Source organism: Chaetodon auriga, chromosome 18, assembly GCF_051107435.1.
Source record: "Chaetodon auriga isolate fChaAug3 chromosome 18, fChaAug3.hap1, whole genome shotgun sequence".
Taxonomy (NCBI): Eukaryota; Metazoa; Chordata; class Actinopteri; order Chaetodontiformes; family Chaetodontidae; genus Chaetodon; species Chaetodon auriga.
The window spans coordinates 17,631,528-17,656,089 of NC_135091.1; the positions used below are offsets into that span (position 1 = coordinate 17,631,528).

Sequence of the window (24,562 nt, forward strand, 5' to 3'; positions counted from 1 at the left end):
TTGCTGAGGAAACGCTGTGTCATAAAAAGGAGCAAATGATAGGTCTGAATAACTGCAATGGTCATATATTTTTTTTTCCTGATTGAGAGCGATAGCAAATGAATACATCTTTTATGAAAAATGGATGGTCGCTGTGTCCAGGAGTCTGACATTTATTCTTTATAAAAGTGAAGCACATGTACCAGCTTGCAGTTTCCTATGATGTCACATGATCACAGGCTATTTCTAAATTATGCTGCCTGCCAGGCTGTCTGTTACATTGCCTTCTGATTCAAAATGGCTATGTATGTGACATTTCAGTTCCACTAAGTCAGCAGACCCCAAAGGCAACACAAGCTGAGCCCACCAGCTGCTTATCATTTTCCAGAAATGAGCCCATCAACTCATCATTCCTGACACGAGGTGCAATAGGGTCAGGGTTTTCAAACATTGTCCATTATGGCCATTTAGCTGCCAAAAAAGGGAATCAAGTATCGATTTACTATTTTTAGAAACAAATAAACTTAAAAACTGTTCCAGGTCCATCATTACCTCATTTTTATAAACACAAGGTTTTGCTTGCACTCCCAGAAATAACAGCTGTGTTATTACAAAAGTACTTCCTGATTAAATGAAGGCAAAAAATAAATACAACTAAGTGAGGAATGAATAAATAGCACACCAAGGTCATCGAGCGAAATATTCAAGCTCTTTGATTTTAATAAACTGGTCCTTCAAAGGGAAAGTGACTTCATGCCAGAGGCACTTCAAAAACACCGCCCTTTCAGCAATTCAACTGCAAGTAGCTTAAAAACATCCAGTAAATTACCTAAATTACAGATGGAAATAGAACCAGGGCTCTTAATGTCACAGCCAGAGGTTCTCCCAACAGATGTGTGTAGGGAGGCACGACCAGCTCCGATAAAAGGTTTTTCCGTGTCTCGCTCTCTCATACGACACGAGCACAGCTGTTTGATCCCAACAGGCAGTGCCAAGGGGCAGTGCCAGTGCCCCAACACATATTTGACCATATCTGATGTATGTCAGCTATCACAGAGGTGGGGGGTGTGCCGTTAAATCATTGATAAGCACCGGAAATTCGTGAAGGACAAACAGGGAATCACTTACATAGCATGTAAACATGCCTTGGAGCATTAAATTGTATTTAATGCTAGGCTGCACTCCAGCGACACCAGAATTCCCAATGCTGTCTGTCTGCAATAACCCTCCCTGCCCCCTCCGCTCCACCACAGCCAACCTCAAGTTCCCCTCAATGCTGTTTTCCTTTCACTGCCATCCCTACCCATTTCCCTCTCTTTCCATCTCTTCATCTCTTTTCCTACATTTCCACTCTTCCTCCTGAGTTATCCAATTTGATCATTTGCCTCAGCTCCTTCTCTCTCTATATGAGTTTCTTATTCTTAGACTTTTCCTCTTCTGTTTCGGTCTGCCTTTCTTGTCCTGTCACACTAATAAGAGGGCAGGAATGGTCAGAGGCCTTAAACTAAACAAGCTGTGCCCCACAGCATTAAACACACAAACAGGATGTTCCCAAAATATTAAGAAACCGCAAACACCAAAGAAAAGGGGAGGCAGGGCTTGAAGAAACAATAGATCAGATCTAGTGGGTGTTACAGTGCATAGGCTGCTGCAGTGAGCATACACCCAGGCCAGCAACGTGAGAAAAACTGCCTTGGAGGGGCTGGGCTACACCAGTTTCTGCTGTCTGTACAGGAAGTGTTCCCAGTACTTCAAAGAATTCTCCAAGCCCACACATCGGCCTGTTCAACCCACATCGCAAACAAGGTGATTTAGACAATTCTGTGTCAACACAGGCTCCCGATACCATCTGCAGATAAAGAGAGAATATGAAAGGAGCCTGCCAGGCCATGCTACCAAGCTTGGCTGGGTTTCCTTACTGTCTGCCACTCTGGCAGTAGAAGCACCAGGTGCTGCATTGTTCCTCTGCTGGGTATTGATAGTAACAGAACGATGGCTGCGATAAGACGCAGGATGTCAAGAAAAGGGTAGAGCCGCACAATTCACAGTCACACCGATAATCATGATTATATTACACCACCAATATTTGCCATATTTAGATGTTATATCATCATCTGGAACATTATTCATTTCAGTGGTACATGTGTAGGTGTAGTGAGCAACATCTCCTGTTCCACTGGAGTTGGAAGGTTGTTTTAGAAAAGTGAGATGGGCCTGAACAACACCACTCTAATCAGACTTAACTACACTCTTCAATGTTTTTATTGGTTGTCGTGCAGGTCATTCAAACGAGGGTGGGCAGAATTATTAAGTCAGGGCAGGAATTATACCACAGCCAAATAGCCAGTTCGGTGTACACTGTTTTGTATGGACTCACATCACCTTCAGTATTAATGAGGGCACAAAGGAGGATTCATAAATGTATTTCATTCTTCATATACCTCCACATAAATACTTTTCAATGCACACAAAAGCAGCTGTTGTTGTGCATAAATGTGAAATAAATGCCCAAACTTCTGCATGGTGCTCCTTTCCTTTTTCCCTCTAATATTGTAAAAAGAGGATGTTTCACCTTTAACAGGCAGGAAGTCTCCATGAACCCTTTCTTCTCATGTTTTTCCCAACTTATTGGTACTTGTTGGCTATTGTAATAGTGCTAGCACTCCCCTACAATCATACATCATTAATTGTGCAGATTTACTTTGCAAAACACAAAGATTTAAGGGACTTTAAGTTGGCATTAGTGGAGATGGATAAAAAAAAAATACCATGTAGTCTACCAGTCCTGTACCAAAAAAGGCTAAGACGAAGATTTTATATATAATTAGAAAGTTGGCTCTTGATGTAAAACTAGATGAACAACAGGGACATTTGCTTATGAAGTGAGGCGACATGTTTAACAATGCTCTCCAAAAATGATTCATTAACAAGTACTCAAGATATCAAAAGTGCGGTGGACTATTTCTGTACTTTAAAATGAGTCCTGATTGCAATATCCAGTCAAATGAATAAGATGTGATGTTTGACCTGACTCCATTTCCACCTTGGAAGGAGTCGCAGGCTTTGGAGGTGGCCACCTGAGAAACAGACACTGACAGCTGTATGAATCTTCCGCTTTTACTGCCAGCAGAAACACTTGCTGCTCAATACCAGGAACAAATGACTTTATGGCAGCCTCTAAGTGCCTTCACAGGCCAGAGCTCCCACATCAGCCTGAAAGGAAAAACACTACAGGGCGGTTACAAGAGCCAGAGCTAGGAATACCGGGCATGAGCTGTGGGAATGTTCAGCGACGCAGACAATATTTTCCAATACCAAGTACGTAAAAATCTCAGTTGGCACAGTGCACATACAAGAATGCAGCCATACCGTGGCACCTCGTCAACTTCCAGCAGCACCTTATAAATTTCGAGATCAGTCAAATCAAAGTCACCAATCACTTAAACAAAAGTAAGACTTTACTGCCAGTGGTCTTCCAGCACCAACATGTCACAACATCCTGACAGATATTACACCACAAGTTTCCTACTGCCTTTTCTGGGCTCATCCTTTCTCTGATCCCCCCCGCCCCAACTGCCAGATGCCAGCACTCGTGGAAAATCAGGGGGGTTGTTACTATGCTACAGCCTTTTGCAGCTCGACTGGTACAGCCCAACACTGACATTGCACCATTTAAGGGTTTGATTCTTGTAGGGACCACCCATACTAGAACCACCCAAATGAATGAAAGCATCCTCTAGGCATTTGTTAAGACCATTAAAGCAGTACTGAAGTGGATCATAACAATGAGGAAATTTAGATGGAACTGGCATAGATGGCAAAGGAATTAAATTTCCAAAATTTCTTTCAAAAGAAAAGACAACAGACAGGGATGAAAGATGGACAGAGGAGGTTCAAGAGAAAAGAAAAGATCAGGGAGGAGTGGGAAGAAGGACTGTCAGAAAAGACTGAAATGTCCGTGACAGTGAAACTACACTGTCTACTTATACGCATACAAAGGCAAAGTACTCATAGACTGACATGCTCATACACCTCCCCCGCCGCTGCTGTCACTGGAGAAAACACCCAGAGTACTTTACAGATGACCCAGGTCTTTTCTATTCAACATTAAGATGTGTTTGGCTGCAGGCTCCCTGTGGCGATATGTGTCATGATGGAAGTAACCCAAGATGTCTTTTATTCTCTGGAAACCTGCCCAGCTAGGTGTGCTGAAGATGGGACCAACAGGAAGGACCTGAAGCTATGGCCAGCATGAAGGAGTGACAATGATACACAGAAAACCGGGCCGAGACTGCATGTTTCCAAGTTGAGTGCTTAAATGAGTGCTGAATAATTAAAAACCAGCACCCATAAATGTGACTGTGCAGTTAAAAATTGTTTTTGTGTACCTAAATTTGCCCTGAAGTCACAGTGTGGTACGCCCCAATTACCTAACAATTATGACTGATGAAAAACAACCCCGGAAAAACCCCAAAAACTAACCATAAAGTTACAGAGCGGTCAACACAAGGCAGATAACACAAATATTAACAGCTAACACTACAATAGCACTAAATGCAGACTGCAAATTTGTTTTAAAAGGGTCATTACATAAACTGAGCTGCTGTACAGCTCTACATAAATACTGGGACATACAACAGTGAAACACAGAAAATGTTAGCAAATCATCATGTATGTTACGTAACCCAAAAAGAATAAAAATGTGTTCCCCAACACTACAACACTGTAACAAAGTCCACTTTTCCAATACAGGTGGTGGCCTCTCCTCTTACAAAGAATCAAGGGCAGGCTGTGAAGTGAACTGACACTGAAATCTGGAGAAAACCACTAAATTACCATTTGCTGCTCCCAAAATAAATGGAGAGGACTGAAGTGAAACAGCTATATATACACTTCCCCCTCTGCTGCAGCCATGCACAACAGACACTTTCTAGGCCACAACCAGTCCCCGTCGCTGCAAAAAAGACTAGCTTGGCTACTAATTATAACCTCCAGAATAAAGGTGTTAGTGCTGGGACCTAAAACCAAAAGCATCCTGAAAATATGCATCTGGCAGCAGCTGGGGCGTGTTAGGACGGGCCTCCCATTCAGAACAGAAGCAAGGTACACACGTGACCACTACACAAAAATGAATTTGATTTCAAAGCAAGGATACAGTGGTAGGGCTAGGTTATGTGGCTGATTGGACAGGCAGAGATCAGATCAGATCAGGGCAGGGCCTGGCTCTCCCCCATGTTGTTATCATAGAGAAACTATCCATGTTTACATCACAAACATAGGAGACAAGCACAGAAAAGCTTTGTCTTCTACAAATGTTCCTGTTCCCTGCTCAAGTACTGGTAATAAAATTGGGCAAATAATCTTTGTAAAAGAACAAAAACAACATCCAGAACAAACAGGATAATCGATATCCATTCATAAACTGACACAGCACTACATTCATACATTTCCATTTAATTCATCTAACTGCCTGGCCAATTAACAAATCCATCCAAGAGTTAATCAGGCAGGGAAACCTCTAGCCTCATCCATTTAAGACTTATCCACGAGCTCAGGTCCAACAGTGTAAGCTTACAAGAACAAACAACGGGCCCTGCAGTAGCAGGCGGACACCTAGATAACAGTTACGAGACTAATGACCTCACTGATAAGCAGATTGAGTCAGTGTGGAAGACCAAAGCAGAACGGGCCCTTGTTTTGACGAGTACGTGAGACATCTAGGTGATCATACACCCACTCTCTCCACAGGCTGATCAACCACAGGCTGCACTTTGTCAGCTTCCACAGTGGCGTGCTGGACATAATGTAGAGCAGCACCAACCACCTACAACAACCGTACTGTCACCACACAAACTAAGCCACCTGTGACTTCAGCATCTGCCCCACATTTACAGTGTCATGCAAAAGTCTGACTACCCTTGGTCAAAATTTTAATATTTTTTCTCTCTTCCAGAACTCAGCTTGACCTCCAGTGTTCCTGTCTTCATCTGTAACTAACTCAAGATCAGTCCATCTTCTTCTCACTTAATCATCCACAGGAACTGCAATTTTCACCAAAAGTTTGCATGCCACCGTAAATGGGCTAGTGTTAATTTCGTTAAAAGGTATAATGTGTAAGAATCGGCCACCCACTGAAGGTCACTCCAAACAAATAGGGGGCAAAATATCTCCAGAATAACTGTTATACTTTTTGCTAAAGCTATCTTTGGCTATAGCTACTTGCTGCTGTTAGCTCGGTTAGCTGACTGAATCTGCCCTGATGCAGAGCAAGTGTGTGTGTGTGTGTGTGTGTGTGTGTGTGTGTGTGTGTGTGTGTGTGTGTGCGCGCGCGCCTGCTGATCAGTGTAGCAAGTGTCGGTTATATGTGGGGGGTGCCGGCATGAAACTGTAGCAGGGCAAACTGTATGGGAACTGCTGATGTTTCAGCTAGATTGCAAGTTTATTTAAAGGAACAGCAGGAGCTTCAGTCTAAAACTAGCAAGCTAAAATTCAGACACCTGAACAACTAACTTACTGACTGATGTATTTGGTGACATAACAATACTGTGTTTATTGGTCTAGTGGTCTGATATCATCAGAGCACTAGACAAAACATAAAGCACAGCCTGTCACACTTTGGATCTATCCACATGATAATGAAGTATGTATGGGGTTGAAGTAAAAGCGATACTCTGCATCTAAAGAGTTCGGAGGATTGTGTCTTTCTATTGTTTTCCAAAAGCCAAAAACACAGGAGCAGAAGTGTCAGGAATGTAGTGTGCAATGAGAAAAACCTCACTGCATAGATGACTGCACACAGTGGTGAGCAATACAAACTCAAGCAAATAAGTGCCCCAGCTAAGCTATTTGCCCATCTTGAGAATATCATTATAATAATAAATGGAAATGCCTCATTTACGGTATTTCCTTATCAGAGGAGGACTCGGTCTGGACTGAATCAGATTTGCACAAATAAGGCAATTTGAAAACAGATGGGAACCCAACAAAGCAACTGAGACAAAGAATCTAGCTACAGGGGCTGAAGCACATGGAAAGCAATTATTACCTAATATCAGTAAATTAAGTGTTTTGGACGGAAAACTGCATCTAAACCTAATTATATTTAACCCTAGGTTCAGCATTACTGATACTGAAGTATGAGTCAATATTACAGTTTGTTAATGAAAGACATTGGGGCTATCAGTAAGGAAGAAAGGGAAAAAAGTGTGTGCACATTTGTGTGAGCATGTTGTAATTAACAGAGTAGTGCTGTGCATAATAATGATCAGTAGATACCTGAAAGTCGTGTGATATAAATCACACATTTCTCTAATGCAGAGTAATCTTTGTATGTAACATTTGCTTTTCTAAAGGAATTTAAGCTATGCTAAACTGCTTCCCAATAACCCCCCTCCCTACTGCCTACTATAACACATGAGCAATCAATAAACAGGAAGGGGGAAAAATAGATGAAGGAACAATGGCACTAATTAGTCTTATTTCAAATGCCTGAGGGGGGAAAAATTGGATTTAGGGGTGATGAAATTTACTCAACAGCAGCGTGTCAAATTGTTGTGTCTGTATCGTGACCTTCAGCACAGAGAGGAAACGGTGTGAGGCAGCTCTCTATATATAGAGGTGAATAGCAGACACGATTCAGTGGAAGACAACCGAGATGACAATAGGAGCGACCACAGGATTTCCCCCACCAGAGACGTCTCAGGAGAGAGAAACAGGGCAGGGACGGCCGAGGCGAGAGGCGAGTGGGCTAATCAAAGCTCAAACATATAGAGGAACTTTCAAAAAAATCCACTTTTCGTGACACACAAACTCACTCTCGCTTTCACACACTTCCCCACAACCCACAAAAACCCCTTTCAAAACAGACACCACAAAACCGCTGAATCACTGTCAGAATGCAATAACGCTGAGGAGGAAACATGCTCATGAGTGAATGTGTAAACAGACTGCCAAGCGTCTCACGGGGGCTTCAATTTATCACTGAGAATCTACCCAGACAGCACAGCGATTCAGACCTGAGCTGGAGGACTGAGGGACAATCAGATCAGTTGCATGTGAGAGCCACCGGAGTGAATGACCGCCATTCAGGTGGAAGATGGATGAATGGTGCTGACAAACTGCTCGCCCATCAAACATTATTTGAGTCATGCATTTCTACTATAAAGACGGGGAGGTCGGAACAGTGAGTACAAGAGACACGCACGCATGCAGCAGTGTAGATATACGGACAGGGCTTAAAATAGATCAGGACACCATCAAATTCGCCACCGCACCACGAGCCAAGGTCAATGCTGCATCAGTGTCAGCTACTGCAAGCAGCACTGAGGCAGAGGAACAAAGAGTACAGATAGATGAACTGACTTCAAGTGATATCTTCCCAGACAACAGTGTGGGCTTCTCTAATGTACTGCAACTATTTCACTTTGTCCCCATCTCTCTCTCTCTCTCTCTCTCTCACACACACACACTCTGCCTAATTTCTCACATCTACTCTCTCATTTTCTAATTAAGAAGATTAAGCAGAAATGTCATAAAATACAAGTCTGAATGCTTATGTGTTCAGACAAGTTAGAGTGATGGGGCAGAGGGGGAAAAAGTCACTAATGCCAAAAGGCGTTTTGTGCACGTTGTTAATAAAGTTACATGTCGACAGAATGTCATCTTCACAAAAGGCAAGCATCTGGGCACAGTTTGGATCCAGTAAGTTAATAATTAGCTCTGCATGACAACAGTGTGCCCCATCACCCAGACAATAGCTAACATTGGTGAAGTGAAGCACCAAACTAACCAGCACTAACAAACGAGACCAGCTGACCAACTCACACTGCAGGGCTTTACAAAACTCCCAGCCATCTTTTCATCTCTTTCATTTTTAAAAGACTTGCGTCTGCACAGTGTTTTGGATAACAGTGGCTTTCAGCTTTACTACTGCAGCAGAGACTAATCTCCACTACTGAAGAAACAATGTTTATAACATAGTGGAGCACTGAACTGCATCTGGATTTTATACACTTGAAATACCAAGTGCAAATGGGTTCATAGACATCAGTGCAGGGTTATCATCAGTGCTAATATATGTCTGATTGTGGACTTGGACTCGTATGTCACTTGCTGTATCACAAACATGAACAAAGAAATCCACTTATATAGGCACTTACCTCAAAACAGTAATGTTTGACAAGCTTAACCTGTTTTGAATCATACAAAAATGCAAATCAATATCAGCTGATACCGATTAACAAAATCTGGATGTTTGTATCTGATTTATAAACTGCGCCAATGCCTCACTACTGATGAGACGTAGGGATAAACTTTGTGCTTGCCCTATTTTTCTGAATTATAGGATTCAAAAGAGCCTGCTTGTGTAACCTGTAGGCTGCTGCAGCACCGTTTCGATAGTCTTGCTAAGCAGCTAATTTAGTCAGTGGAGTGTGCAGTCCTAATTTAGCGTGAACAAATTCAGAGGGCAAATACCTGTCCTTCTCATTTGGCATGAAGTTCTCTTTCCAAGTATGACAGCATAAGACAGAGGATCAAAGTGTGCGTGCGTGCGTGCATGCGTGCGTGCGTGCGTGCGTGCGTGCGTGCGTGCGGATGCAGCAGAGCTATATTAGGGATGCATCTCAGCTCTTCGCTGTCAGGAAGCTGTTGGACTGACTGTGCCGTCTGATCGACTCAGCCTCTGCACGTGTGCCTTTTCCGCACACGCTAACACAATGCAAACACACCCAAAAAAAGGAGGGGGACAAGTATGAACAACCCCACACACATGTACAATGCACAGTGCTCCTGGTACATGCCGTACACATCACACACTCGCACGCCAACTAAGCTTTCCCTGTCACTAGGCAAAACTGCGATACAGCAGTCTGGGAGGGAGCAAGGGAGGAGGCAGAGGAGCTGCAAGAGGCAGGGAGGGGAGACAGAGAGGACAGGAGGAGAGAGCAAACAGAGGAAATAAAGGAATGAGGGAGACAGAATAGAAGAGAGGAAAGGAGAGGGATGATACTGAGCCAAAGGGGGCCGAACAACCAACAAGGGGTTACAAGGCATTGCAGAGCCCATATGAGCAATGAAGACGGAGTGAATAGCGGAGATAGCAAATTGAGAGTGACACAGATTTAAACAATAGCAGCAAGAGACATACCAGAACAGACAGACAGACAGACAGACAGACAGAGTGAATGGGGGCTGGTAGGCACCAGTGGACAAAGAGGCAGATCTGGCCTCATCTAAACAGTTGCTGTTCTCTCTAACATTGCACCTCTGCTCCAAATTCCACAGGCCGCCTGGCTATGAGGGGCTGGGGCCTGAGTCAGCGCTTTTTACTCACACAGCTGAGCCCTCTGCTCAAAGCAGCGAGGGGATGCGCTGGCTACAGCATGTGCAGAGGGACAAAAAGCAGCCGCGGCAACAAAGGTTTGGAGTTCCGCCTGGGCCTTTTCAGACTTCTGCACCTTAATCGTCGGCTGCGGTTACACAAACTTAACATTCAAAAATCAAGCAAGGCGGCAATTCTCAGCGAAAGAGAGCAGACGCAGAAGAGCAGACAGAGGCACAGCTGTGCTAAATGTGCTAAAGCTCATGGGAAGATATAACAGAACAAGAGAATCAACAGAGAATAGGTGAAAAGTAGGAACAGATTCCTCAAAAAACATAGAAAACACAAACAAATTAAACAAATAAACAAAATGTCTGTGTTAAAATGCCTAAAGTAGAGACAAGCGGAGGTAATCTGGACTCCCTGTCATCTCCCCATTTTACCACAGCTGGGGTTTCGTGCCAGACTGCCTCGCAGTTTCTCGGCTCGTCAGAGAAACATCCTGTGATAGAAATGAGCAAGGGGAGGAGACAAGGAACTGGAGGAGGAGAAAGCAAAGGGCCAGGGAAGATCACATGTTGCTGTCTTCATCCATGTTATTTATGAACATGTGCCCTGACGAGGCTCCTGAGGGCTTTGGTTTTTAGAGCAGCTAATAGGTTTCATCCTGGGGTTGGAGACAGCGGAGGGTCGGAGGTCTCCTACACCCTCCTCTTTGAGAGACTGGTATAACAAAGAAAATCCTCCCTTATTAAGAAATACTACATAAATAATATCATAGTGTGTACACCCAGTTTGAATTGGATCTAGTAGAAATTGTTTTAAAGCCAAATTGTGTTTATGGCAGCTGCCCAAACAGTCTTAGATTCCCTAATCCCCAGATTTAACAGTGGTTAAACATGAAGACTTCACCAAACTGCTCCGTCCTTCAGCATCAAAAGTGTATCACGATATATACAACATGAAATACGCCACCGGTGAATAAGTGCACCACACTGAGCATTAAGCATAATAGCATCTGTTAACATGAGACCTTGAGATTACACATGAGAATCACTCACAGGCTTTGTGTTATAATGAATATAAAGATCAGCTGTAGAGAGGTGGATTACGTTGCAGTGGTGGTTTAAAAGCTTTCTAGATGTTTTTTTTTTTTAATGCTGTGACTCTGGGTCCCCATTTGAATCCATTTTTAATGCTGTGAACCAGTGCGGAGTACAGCTGCCATTCTCTAAAATGGAGCAAGCTACCAACTTTTCAGTGCCACCATCCAAGACTACAGGCACAACCGGCAAGTGTTGAGAAACATCAGCGCTCATCTGGAGTCATGTTCAATAATGGCTCTGCATTTAGCTCTGGTTTGGTCCCTGCCAGTTGGTTTTTGAAACTTTTCACAATTGCTGCTGGAAACACTGCTGTGAGAGCAATGAAAGTGAAAAACATTCACATTAAAGCTGGAAATCCAAAAACAATGAGTCAAAAGATGAGTTATGGGGAGCTGCAGAGTCCAGTGATGATATCTGTTTGTCATTAGAAGCCCTTTCATGTTACAAATAGACATTTACAGTGGATCTACTGTCACTAAAAAATATCGATTATAGCCATTTTAAGAGACAAAATTCCCTTTATTCCTTTAATCTGCTGCTGTCATTACTATTGATTCCATATTTTATTTTTATGAATGAAGAAAGGAAGGAATGTCTGTGCATTCTTTTTCAACTGTCAATTGAATTAGCTTTTGTTTACATCTTGCTCAGTGAGACCAGCGTGGAAGCAGTCTCCTTCACTGACACACACTACCAATTCAGCGAGTATGGGAAGCGACAAAACTATGCAAGCAAGTGCCTTAGCCAGTTGGCTGCGGGACCGTTTCGGCTGAACGGGTGGAGGGAGCGAGCAGCTTTCCCAAAATTCACCCTTTGACAACATAAAAAAAAATCTGTGAGAAAACAATGTTGCTCTGTCTGTAATGTTTGTGTGTATTTGTGTGTGTGTCACTGGTCTAGACTTAGCTGGCAGATGAAAAGGAAGAGTCGCTAATTGCTCCTCTGAGCTTAAGAGTCATTACAGGGAGAGCAGACCAGCATTTTTCCTCCAGTATGTACAAAACACACTCGCAAATGTTTTAAACTGTTAGAAGGAGCGCTTATGCCTCTTGTAATTTCTCTGAAATCAAACTCATTTTGCACGCTAATGCCAGGAGCTTCATATCACGAGCGACTGCTTGAGTAAAAGGACTGGTTGGGGTTGTAGTAATATGAATACAGACTAAACAGAAGCTATGCTGATTCCTAACAAGCCAGAATGATGGAATAATTTATGCTAATGCTAGTGCATGGTGTGTGCTTCATGCTAAAATAGGTCCATCTTTTGAAAAGCTGCAGTAGGAAAGAATAGATTACAAAGGGGCCCGAATCAGCCAACTGAGCCGCTTCCTTTTCATTTGGTCTGTAAACACTGGCTGAAGTGATGGACAGACAGCTGAGCAGAGAGGTCAGCCAAACCCAACTAACAGGCACTACGAGGGAAGAATGAGGCAGAAAAAAGACAAGAAAGAAAGAAAGAAAGAAAAGGGAGGATGAGAAGCAGTGAAGGTGAGGAAAAGAGGAAAGGGGGGGGGGGAGAGAGGGAGGCCATTTGCCAGGCTAATGACCTGCACTACAAGTGTGTCCTCTGGGAGACGGAGAAAGGTTGCCAACCCTTCCCCTGCCACTTTCTGATGACGCATCACAATTAGCAGCAGACATTTCACTGCCTACAAAGCACCCAGACAGATTGACGAAGGCTGTGTTCGAGATCGCATACTGACGTATTGCCTCCTACCTTCTCAATCAGCACGCACTACATACGGCCTACTAAAGGAACTATTAAGCATGCAATTACCAGCAGACAGTTCACACTGAAGTGCACTCAAGCGAGACAGTCATGTGATGCAGTCACATGGCTGATGGCCGGTCCCATTCAGCCAGTGGCTCCCTCACATCTCCACAAATGTTGCAGAAGTAAATTTCCAAACAGGCAGATAAACTGATCTAAATGGTTCCTTTTTTGCCTGAAAAAATATTAAAAACTTAATAAAAATGCTGAAAATGCCATGCACAATTTCACGTGTTACTCTGGTAAAAGGTCAAGGTAATCCTCTGCAGGGACTGCAGCAATGCCATCTTTGCGACCACAGATAACCCCACCTACTCCTTAATTAACCATACCTCACTATTGGTCCCATTAGAATTTAAATGTTGTGAACAAAAACTGCTGAATTACCTTTGTCAGGCCTAAGCACTTAGCACTACCTGAAATCACTGCAATAAGATTTGTGGAACATGTGTACTGGACTCTGCAGCACTGACGGCAGCACAGATTTTGACCACTTTTTTTTTATCTCTCTCGCAATTTTATGGACACCCAACATCCTTTAAAGATGTAGTCTACAAATCAAATACACGTACCCGCTTTTATGAAACCCTGAACATCTGTATAATGTTCAAAACACTCCTCATAACAAAGGCACTTGCACCATTCCCATGATTCATACACTTTAAATGACTCTATGGTCTTCTGTAAATGAATGATGTTTAGAATTTTTCTACTTTTGGCAGGTTTGTCTGTAATGCTGCTGCGTTAATTTAGAGTAAGTGAAATGTAGAGGGCAAAAGGAGCTTAATAAAGTGTCAGTGGCTGCTGGACTGCTCCCTTTGGGATCCTAAACTCTGATGAGAAATAGAGGACACTAGGAGAAGAGAGGATCTACATGGGCCCCTCTGCTATGTATGACTGTATGTGTGTCCACTCAGGACAATGGAAAACACTCTGTGTGTGTATTTGGCTGTGGTAGTGTGTGTGTGTGTGTGTGTGTGTGTGTGTGTGTGTGTGTGTGTGTGTGTGTGTGTGTAAGCATGAAAGAAAGACGAAGAGATCTTATGAGTGTTCCAAGTGACTAAACAGACTGTATGTGAGTCTGTGTGAAAAATGAATCAACCAGCAAGGAAGTAAACACGCTTGTGACCTTGCACCAACAACACCAAAATATTGGACACAAGTGAGCCACAGAGTACACAATAACACAATGCGATACAGCTGTCCCACTTCCTGGTATGACATCATGTTCCCGCTGGGTCTGAACTATCTAAGTGAGTCCTTGTGGTTCCTTCCTGTACTCAGTGCCCATCGTAAGCACCGGACAGCCAGACAGGAAACGGCAGAACAACCAGAGGGGTGACAAGGATATCCTGATAGAGTCCAGCCCATACAGGGTTTTAAAGTCCCATATTAATATTGACACATTCAGGTTTTGAGCAGATTACAGTTTATTTTGCTGACTTGACATAGACTGCCAGTGATGCTAAGATGTATTTTCCTAGTATTGTTCATATTTGAATTTTGATTTGTAGGATGTGACACTTTTATCTTATCCAATTACTATTTATCCGAATGACAAATTCCTATCATCAGCAAATATTTTGGTTGCATCATGTCTTAATGGATAATGGAGCAACCGTTCATAACCATAACATGAACACAATAAACCATCCCTGCCTTGTTTACCACTACTGAAAAAAGCAATCGGCTGATTAAACTGCATATGCAGAGACATCAGTGATCTCTCACTTTCAGTTAGCCTAGCATGTTTATTGCTGCAGGGGTAGATAGCACACTGCACATGAAGCCAGAGGTTTAAAGTGCTGGCCTTTCACATAGCCTTGTTTGTTCTTGGTGGGGTGGAATGGCCTCCAAGACGAATTTAAATGGGACACAAAAAAATTCATCTTTGGAACCAACAAAACTCAAATTCTTATAGGTGAAGTGGCAGCTTTTCTGGTCTGTTCAATAACAGGGAGGGACTCCAGTCTGAACTATGAGAAACCACAATAATAAGTGTGTGTGTGTGTGTGTGTGTGTGTGTGTGTGTGTGTGTGTGTGTGCGCATCTCTACTGTGAGTAGTGTGAGAGGCATGCTGCCAATGAAAGCCTTGCAGGGTGGAGCACACATCAGCTACAGCTGAACAGCTGGCCACTGTGGGCTAACACTGGGTCTGGATTGAGAAAAGGTCAGGCTGCCTCCCCCATGTTTGCCTACTGTGGGCTGGCATGGCTGCTCGTTTTCATTCAGCTGCCCGGCAATCCGTTTCCCAACAGGGATGGAGATCAGGACAAAACAAAAAGCAGGAAATGATGGGAGGAAAGAAAGAAAACAGGATATCTATGAGAAGAAGTGTTGTCTCCACAGAAACATTAACTCCTGTTCACAATTCCACTGTTGGTGCTAGAGAAACGCTGACACCACCCGGCATGAGCAATGGATCAACTTGAAACTGAAAGGATGATACATGTACATTAACTGTTCAGTCCCTGACTGACAAATGCTTGTTCTGTGGAGAAAGTCATATTCTTTGAGTAATAATGCTCACTCTTCATATTAACTCTAGAAGCCAGACAGACACAGACACGCTGATGTTCATTTCACCTACAACACCTGATTACATTACAAATAAAGAAGATGTTGACATACGTTGGCAGGCTTACACTGAATTTCACAAGCCAGCTCGCAAGAGAATAAACACAAGAGCAGGCCTGCGCTCGTGAACTTGGTAGACACTGTGGTACATGTGAGGTACTTTCCCATGTTCGTTTCCCCTTTGGCTGCAGGTCATGCGGGGGTCTCTATTTCAACTGAAATGAGGTCACCAAACAAGAAGAAAAGCAAACCCAATACAAATGTTTGTCTTCTTTTCTGGCTCATATACATTCTCGAGAAGAAAAGGGAACACCGCTGCACCTTTGTCATGGCTGGGCCACTGTAGCAAAGAGGTATACAGGCCTGGTGAGTAAGCTGCGATGATATGTCTTTTCTGTCAGAGCACACTGTAGCTGCAGAGGCAGCCTCTGAGTGGCTGACAAAGGCAGATCACTCACAAGCTGAAGAGGTCTAAGGTTACACGGGGGCCAATCTTGAGCCATTTTTCTGTATCTAGGATTAAACTGTGTTTTGAGTATGTGTTAACGCTATCTGTCTGATCCAATCTGTTTCTTGTAGGCTACAATAAATCATGTGCACTCTCTGGCTCTGATGATAAATAGGGGGGTGTAATGGCATTATATCACCTCTTCAGCTAACACTTCTCTACTAACTGTCCAAATACTGCAAAAGGTGTTGCGTGAGTAACAGTTGCGCTTTCTCCTTTGACCCTCTGACTGGATGTTCTGCCAAGAAAGAGAAAACATGGGAGTGGTGACACTCCAAAAACTGTAGCGAACAGGACAAGACTTGACCCCAATTACATGTTGTTTGTGTTGATGGCTACGCCAAAAAGGTGTGGTCTGCTGTCTTGTGGACGTGTGTTATCACAATACTAAAACCATTGCCACAGCAAGTCATGTCATCCCTTCCCTAAAGATGGAAATCCACTCTTCAGTACTGTCTGCTAATACTGCTCTAACATGTTTGTTTTTGACTGATGATGAAGCACATCCCAAAATACTTGACTGTAACACTGCATGACAATACAGACCACTTAAAGCAATAGTTTGACATTTTGGGAAGTCAGCTTAGAACATTGATACCACTCTCATATCGGTCTGGTAAATACAGGACTACAGCCAGCACCCGGTTAGCTTAGCTTAGCATAAAGACTGGAAACAGGGGGAAATGCTAGCCTGGCTCTGTCCAGGGGTAACAGTATCTGCCAACCAGCACCTCTAAATCTCACTAATTAACATATGATATAATCTTGTTTGTTTAATCTGTACAAAGAGAAAAAAAATGCTAAATTGCAGTTTTAAGTTATGTGCTAGACTTCCTGAAGTCTCTGTTGGATGCCTGGCAACTTCATAGTGATGAAGTTACACATAATCGCCTGTGAAACAGCAACTTGTAGGTAAATTTTGGTTTTTGTGAAGATTAAACAAAGGAGGTATAACGTGTTAATTAGTGAACTTTAGAACTGCCAGTAGGCAGATTTTGCTACCTTTGGACTAAGCTGTTTCCCCTGTTTCCAGTATTCATGCTAAGATAACCTGCTTAGCATAGCAGATATGATCGTGGTGTGATGCTCTCATCTATCTCTTGGCAAGAAAGTGAATACGAATACTATATAAGTGTCAAACTATTCCTTTAACCAGGGGTCTAGTTACAGGGCTAACAGGGCATCCATTGGGGGCTTTTGCTCACATTGGCTGATAACTTGGTCTTGTGCCACTTAATAGAGAATAAGACAGAGAGATGTGTAACAAAGAGCAACCTAAATGTGATTCATCACAAATGTCCACAAGGACTCCAGTTGAATTCTTCCATCTTGCTAACACACTCTACATTTAGTTTGGACAAATACTGTCACAAAAAAAGTAAATCACAAACTCCCCAATGTTATAAAGTCAAAGACAGGGGACACACTAGCACTTCTAACTTATAAACTTGTTGCTGCCAGCAGTGATCCAGATGTAATGTTTTCTCCTGTTTTTGTGTGTGTTTCAGGCCATTTTTCAAATGGTGACACTTCCAAGCACTATATATAAATCACCCATGAAGAAATGCCTTTACAAGCCGTTAAGGACCACTAAAGTCTCTCTTGTCCTTATTTTTTTTCAATCACAATAAACTGCTTTAGTCTACCTATTAGCCACTGGTGATGGAAGTGATCATATGCCTTAGGAACAAAGCAACACAGCTCATTGGGTATCCTCCACCAGGAGTCACAACACATGTCTGATAGCTATCTTTCATTTTGTTACAGCGGGGAAGATGTTTGCATAAGCATAGTAAAACAAGGTAAGTGAAGCATTATGGTTCATCTGGTTGGACAGGGTTTCCACCAGTTGATTACTGTGGATGTCAGTGTCTGTGGTGAGAAATCTTCAGCACAAGTCTATTTGAAGAGACAGCAACTGGTATTAAGACTCCCTTAGGACTCTTCTATCAGGGTTACCTGATTAGGATAATGAATTTTGTTTACGTAACTTGTGCTTCAGTGACTCCTAGGAACAAACTCTGCAACTTAATTAAATTAATTGATATTAATTGTAGAAGCTGGAGGATTCTCACACAAATCCCTCTGGAGTGGAGCACAATAACAAGTCACAACATGGGACCTTAACAGGACTATGACAGCTTGGATACATCTGCATGTTGTGTGTTGTGTCTAGGAGAGCTCAGTCAGAAAGTTTCTTGTGACAACACTGGGAAATGTCAAGATGAAGTCACCACTTGGCACCCAGGCACAAAGCACCTAACCTTAAAGGCCAGACCACACCAGCATTGTTGCAAGGCCAGCTACAACAGATGCTGCAGATCAGCTGGGGGCTAACAAATGAGGGAGACATTGATGATCTAAAGGAAACCATGCATGTGTAATGAAAAAACACAGGCTATGGCTTTCAGACAGCCACAAAACTACCTCTTTACCCATTTGAAGACACAAAAATCACCACATCCCGCTACTTCCAGTATTTTACCATCAAGCATAGCTCCATTTTATGGACAGAATAGGTTGTCCAGATGGTGGTTGGTGGGGTAAACCAATTTAGCAGCCACAGCCAGAATTCACCACCATTTGACTGATTTAACATCCATCCTGTCAGTCTTTGACAGTGCAAGTCTATAATGGGCCAAACGGCTGCTTGTTTAACACTGCAGTTAAAGCACTTTCAGAAATAAAGAAAGGCAAAAGATGCCAGCAAATGTGCCAAACTACACGTTCTTTCCATAATACTCAGTTACAGCCTGCTGTATTCTTAATTTCTCTCAATCCAGGGCAATGATTTGCTCAAACTGCTGCAGCACTTCTTTCAGGGCTTTAAAGGCCAAGCAGGCCAGCCAGGCATGCTCTGGCAGCGAGCTGGGCCTCTGCGCCAGATAAAAAAAAAAAAAGGTGAGTTGTTCACATTCCTGCTTCATGCACAAACCAAACCCCCGACGTCATACACGCACATACACAGTCCTTCTGCACAAATGATTGAGTTGTTTGTGTGTGTGTGTGTGTGTGTGTGTGTGTGTGTGTGTGTGTGTGTGTGTGTGCGCTTGTGTGTGTGGTCCTCCTGCCTCCTGTGTGTTGTTTTTTCCTAACCTTGCTTTAACCAGGAGAGTGAGAAATTCACAACACTCCAAACTCGCCACAGAAAAGCTCCTTCCCTGATTAGAAACTAGTCAAGTCCTGCATAAAACCTTTAAGGTGTGCAAAAGTGATCTCTATGTCAACAACAAAAGACTGCCATTCATTTTATCTCAATGTCTGTCTGCTAAGAGACAGCTAGGCTGGCTATCTTTCACAAGCTCTCACCAACACGCCCATACAAAGGAAAACAAACTGGCATGCAAAGCAGTCGTGAAAGCTAAACTGAGCCAAAGAGGGTTCGTGCAGTGACTGACAGGGATCTACTTTATGTAAGAGTGTATTTTCTGAAGGATAAATGGTGGCCTGGAGGATGGGACGTCTTTATGAGATCTTTCCTGGATTCATATCAAAACTTTGAGTGGGCCTGTTTAACATCTTCCTCACTATAGTTAATGTCCTTCTGTGTGTTCGGTTACTCTTGCTGCCAACTTGGTGCCACCTTTTTTTTTTTTCTTTACAACATATCTGTTTTTGGGACACGGCTTCTGTTTAATGTGTGTTCTTGTAACTTGGACATGTCTTCATGTATAAATCTTTCCCCAAAACATATAAAAGCATTTAACTGCACAAGCATAAAGTGGCCTTGCTTTGAGTTTAAGGAGGGTTTGAGTGAGAAGAGAGCAGGCCAACTGAGCCCCGCTGCTACTATAAAAGGAATGTGATGGGGAAGGGAGGGCCACTGCACCACCAACATTATTATCCTATCATCTTACCAAAAGACAGGGAGGCTGGATGCACAGGCCAAACAAGAGGAAGTAAAAAAAAAAAAAAAAAAAAAAAACAAGCTTGCTTACCCCAATCCAAAAACTCCAGGATATTCTTCTCTCTTCTGAGCGGGGAGTTGTTGCACTCATCGTAGAGGCACACCAGGATATCCAGCAGCGTTTCCACACTCAGGCACTGGCCATTGGACTGAGCTGGCCCGTCCAGGATCAGCTTCTCCAGCTTCTTCAAACGCACCTCTCCCGACATGATTACTCCGGCTTGTTGGTGTCTGAACTAATGATGATGGTGAGGGAGGGGAATGAGCGAACACCTCCTCGGCCTGTTGGTTAGCGCAGAGGGGCCTGTAAAGAAGTTCTCTCACCTTGAATGTCTCGAAAATAAGAAAACTTTGAGTCGAGGGCAAGCCGGGGCTAATTCCTCGTTAAAACCGGCCTATTCATGATCTCCCTCTCGAGATCCAGTATCTAAGAGGTGGATAAAACATGTAGCACTTCCCCATTTTATAACACCTATCCCCACAGGGTATATACGAAAAGAAGTAGTCACAATTACAGACCCCGATTGCTCCGGGCCGGCTGATTTTGATGAAATCCCAACGTTAGCAGGCAGTTTTCTGGTCTTCTGTGTGGCTAATGGAAAAATAAATTGAGTAGATGCGGTTCAACAGATCCCCCTGAGTTGTTGTGGCAGATATTTGGGATTCTCCATTCTTGCAGCAACCCAAAAATGCAAGGCAGATCTGCAATGCTACAAAGCCCCAGCGCCCCTCCTCTGCTCCAGGAATGGAAGGGCGACACAGGCTTAGTTAGCAGCCTGCTAGGTTAGCTATTTAGCTAGCCAGCGAGCTAACGTTAACGTTACTTTTCTTCGTCCCTAAATGCCATCGTTGCCCCTTTTCCCAGGAGTCCACTTACAATATGCACAGTGTTAGCAGGGCTTCACTGAATTTGGCCCCTTTCGACAGTGCGGTTATTTTTCATCCAACTGGAAAATATCCCCTTGTTTTCTCAACTCAGTGCTGGCAGATATGTTCTTTAAATCCCATTCTTCGTCCAGAAACCAAATGTCTCTTCAGTTTCTTCACAGTTCAAAACGACGGTTAGTTCAGGAGTTCCAACAGCCCGTAAGTTAGCCGTCAAAAATGCGGGTCCTTTCTGAAGGTTACAGCGGAGCTCGTTTCACGTCAAGAGGAAAGCTGTAGTCGAGTCTCGCTTATTCCAAATACGGGACACAGCCTAAACTCCCCCTGTCCTTTCCTTTGCCTTGCCTTGCCTTGCCTGCCTCCCCCGCCGGTCGGTCGCTTCTTGCCGTCTTTGCACAGTCAAGCTACCAGCAGCCTGCTGCCAGAGACTGACGACAGGAAAGACAAGCAAGTAGACAGCTCTATCCGTAACGCCGCGCTGGATTATGGGAAGCGGGGCCTGTTTGTAAAATATGAATGGGATAAAAATGGACGCTCAGCTCGCGACGCTGCTTTTGTCTAAAAACACGCTTTATGAACCCTTGCAAACTACTTCACCTCTTTCTTACCAAACGAAGACTGTCTCAGCTGCAACACGACACGCTTCAAAGCCGTCGCGTGTCTAATTCTTTAAAAGGAATGTCGATAGTTCCCGACTTTCGCGCATGCGTAGAACGCCGAATCCTCAAATCGGCCATCTTTGCTGAGCCATAGCGTGAATCCGTCCATTCCTCTACAGTTAGCAGCCTACCTCACAGCATTATAGAGTCTCTGGTTGCTGCTGCAGGCAAAATCCCAGATCATCATCATGGCGCCCGTCACAGCATCTGCTGTGCGGAAGGGGCAGGGGTGTGTGATGGTGGTGGTGGTGGGGGCTGTCAATATTGTGAATGGAAACTGCGGGCTGTCTGTCAGTCTGCTGGTGACGTGGTGCGGAGAGGACACATTTTCTTCAGGCTGGACTGACTGCTGTCCCTTTAACTGGCTGCAAAACACTTAATTTAGGGAGGCAAACCTACGCATTAATGGGGTCTGCGTCAAACCTGTGCTGAGCCCTGATAGATGTTGCAGTGGGCCACATTTACACAACCTCCAGACAATGCATGAGAGTCCTGTGTGTGTGTGTGTTGGATTAATGCAGATGCCCAAACTTACCAAGTTTTGAAATTTATTGCAAGATTAAGACACTTTGGCTGTAACTGACCCATGAAAAAGTTGTGGCACATCATAGATTATGTGTGTGCATCTCATCATAGCCGTGTGTGGTCTCACCAGGCAGTTGACTGTGACTTACCTGCCCAGAAACATCATTGGCATCATAAAAGAATGAAATATTACTGCAGTTCTTATACTTAGATAGCTTTTTCCATCTGTCAGCGTCAAGGTGTGTCAAGTTTGTCTCGGATTTTCTGCCTCTCGGGCTGTTCTTGGCTGAGAGAAGCTTAATGCTGAGAGCAAACTCCCAAAGATAAACAGGCTTTCTGATGACCCTGGGCTCTGCTGTATTCCTGCAAGCTGAGTCACTCAGACTTTTCCCATGCACAGATCCCCAAATGAGAATTAAGCATGGATCAGGATACAGTGGGTAAATCCCACAGTTTCTCCGCATGGTTACTTATTTGCACTTGTGTGTCTAAAACACCTGTTGGCCTGACCATCATTCATAGCAATATACTGTATGAAAACAGTAATAGTCATGCCTTAAATGTCTACACATAAATCATGAAAATACTGAGTATAAAGTGATCATTTACAGTGCTGTGGCACACTTGAAGCGGGTTTATTCTAATCTCTTGTTGGGAAATGTCCCATCCTTTTGAAGTGAGGTGCTTATCGCCGCTCAAAGTACATCTATTAATGATTAACGGCTTGCAGAGCTTGCAGGGGTAGAGACAGACAGAGGAGCCCTGTGTTTTTGTGCCACACTCCAGCAAAGAGCAACATAAAATGATACGCTTCTCTATTTCAGAACATATTCGAATGGATTTCTTGCTGCAGCGGCAGGGACAAGAAAAGGCACAAAAGGCGCACTGTGTTGAAATGAGCACACACTGAACAGCTCAGCGTGTAAGATGTGTCCAATGGAAGTGATTTTGATGGTGACCAAGTGTAATTTGAAGCATACTGCTCTGGCATGACTGTTTATCAGAAACAGCCACACAACAGAGTCCGTCTTCTGCCATGTGGAGCCACTCTGAGATGATTCATTGTCCTGGTGTGGAGATATATTGTGTGTGAAAGGACGCAAGCAGCAGTGAACAGCGACGTGATAACAATACTGAAGAGGAGAGGACGTGTTTGCTCGCTGGCTTTCTTTCACAACATTTATGACTCTCTCCCATGTGTGGCACTGCAGATCCAGGTCATCCTATTAAAGAGAACAGGCACTTTAAAAGAGGATCCACATGCATAATATCAGTTGTATTGTCTCTGTGCCACTCCCCTTCGGGACTGATGTGCTTTTTTCTGGGTGGATTAGACAGTTCATCACACTCACACACAGTATATATATATATGTGTGTGTATGTATGGTGACCATTTTCAAACACTTACATTCATTCATGATTGCGAGTCTTTTGTTGAATGTGAATAAGTTTAACAGTAGTCCACACTCTTGATGATGTAATGGCAATAAATAACTGGGCGCTCTATGAAACAGCATGGTGATTTTACTGGGATGTAACAACCTATTTTGGCTGACAACAAGAAAAATAAAATAGTCTGCAATATTTCCAGTCCTATAATTAATATAAATATTACTTATTTGTGAGTTAAGTTGAAGAAATGTATTAGAAAACTATTTGAAAAAAGACAATAAAAATACAAATAGACATATATAGTAGAATTGCCGTGCAGTAATAAGTTGTCATACATTCAATAGAAAGTGCAATATGGAAATGAATCAGCCAATGGCAGCAAGTGTGAGCTGATGATGCAATCGATCCAGGTCTTGGTTCGGGTTTTACTGTCTGAGAAAAGACTTGTTTATTTCATAAAACTGTGACTTCACCCTCCCAAATTCCACACTGTTGATGCAGTTTTTAGGGTGGATGTTCCCTTTAAAGCCTCTAGCTGCTCTTAGTGTGACCACAGCGCCCTCTGCTGTCCAAACTGCCTTCATGCAGCTGTGAAGCTGGAGTGTTTTCTTAAAGTTTCTGCAGCTCTCAGGTATAAAATGCCACATTGTAAATGGGTTTTGATTTGTTTTAAATACTTTTCAGTCATCACTGCCTTTTACAGACTGCAGAATATGTTTGTTTAGTGAATTTCCTCCACCTGAGCTTGGGTTTATAAAAAACTGTACCGTTTTTGGATTTTCCATCTTTGACCAGGTTCATTCTAAGGATCCTGCACACTCAAAGTCTCCCCTATGTCGATTAATTAAAAGTTCATGAAAATATTTATTGTTAGTCCCATCTAATCACGTCTGATCCGAGGCTATTTGGTTAAGTCTACGCGGGGATTAAA

At 43.3% G+C, this 24,562-nt stretch overlaps 1 protein-coding gene across 12 annotated transcripts in view; it reads right to left on the bottom strand.

Moving 5' to 3' along the window:
- The window catches only part of cdc42bpab (CDC42 binding protein kinase alpha (DMPK-like) b), a 69,919-nt gene extending 48,428 nt beyond the window's left edge, over positions 1-21,491 (bottom strand). For all 12 annotated transcript variants that reach the window (XM_076757081.1, XM_076757084.1, XM_076757076.1 and 9 more), the window contains exon 1: positions 20,202-21,491. In XM_076757081.1, the coding sequence (XP_076613196.1) occupies positions 20,202-20,379 (178 nt within the window). In that variant the 5' untranslated portion in view covers positions 20,380-21,491. The remainder of the gene's footprint in view (positions 1-20,201) is intronic.
- Positions 21,492-24,562: the final 3,071 nt, after the last annotated feature.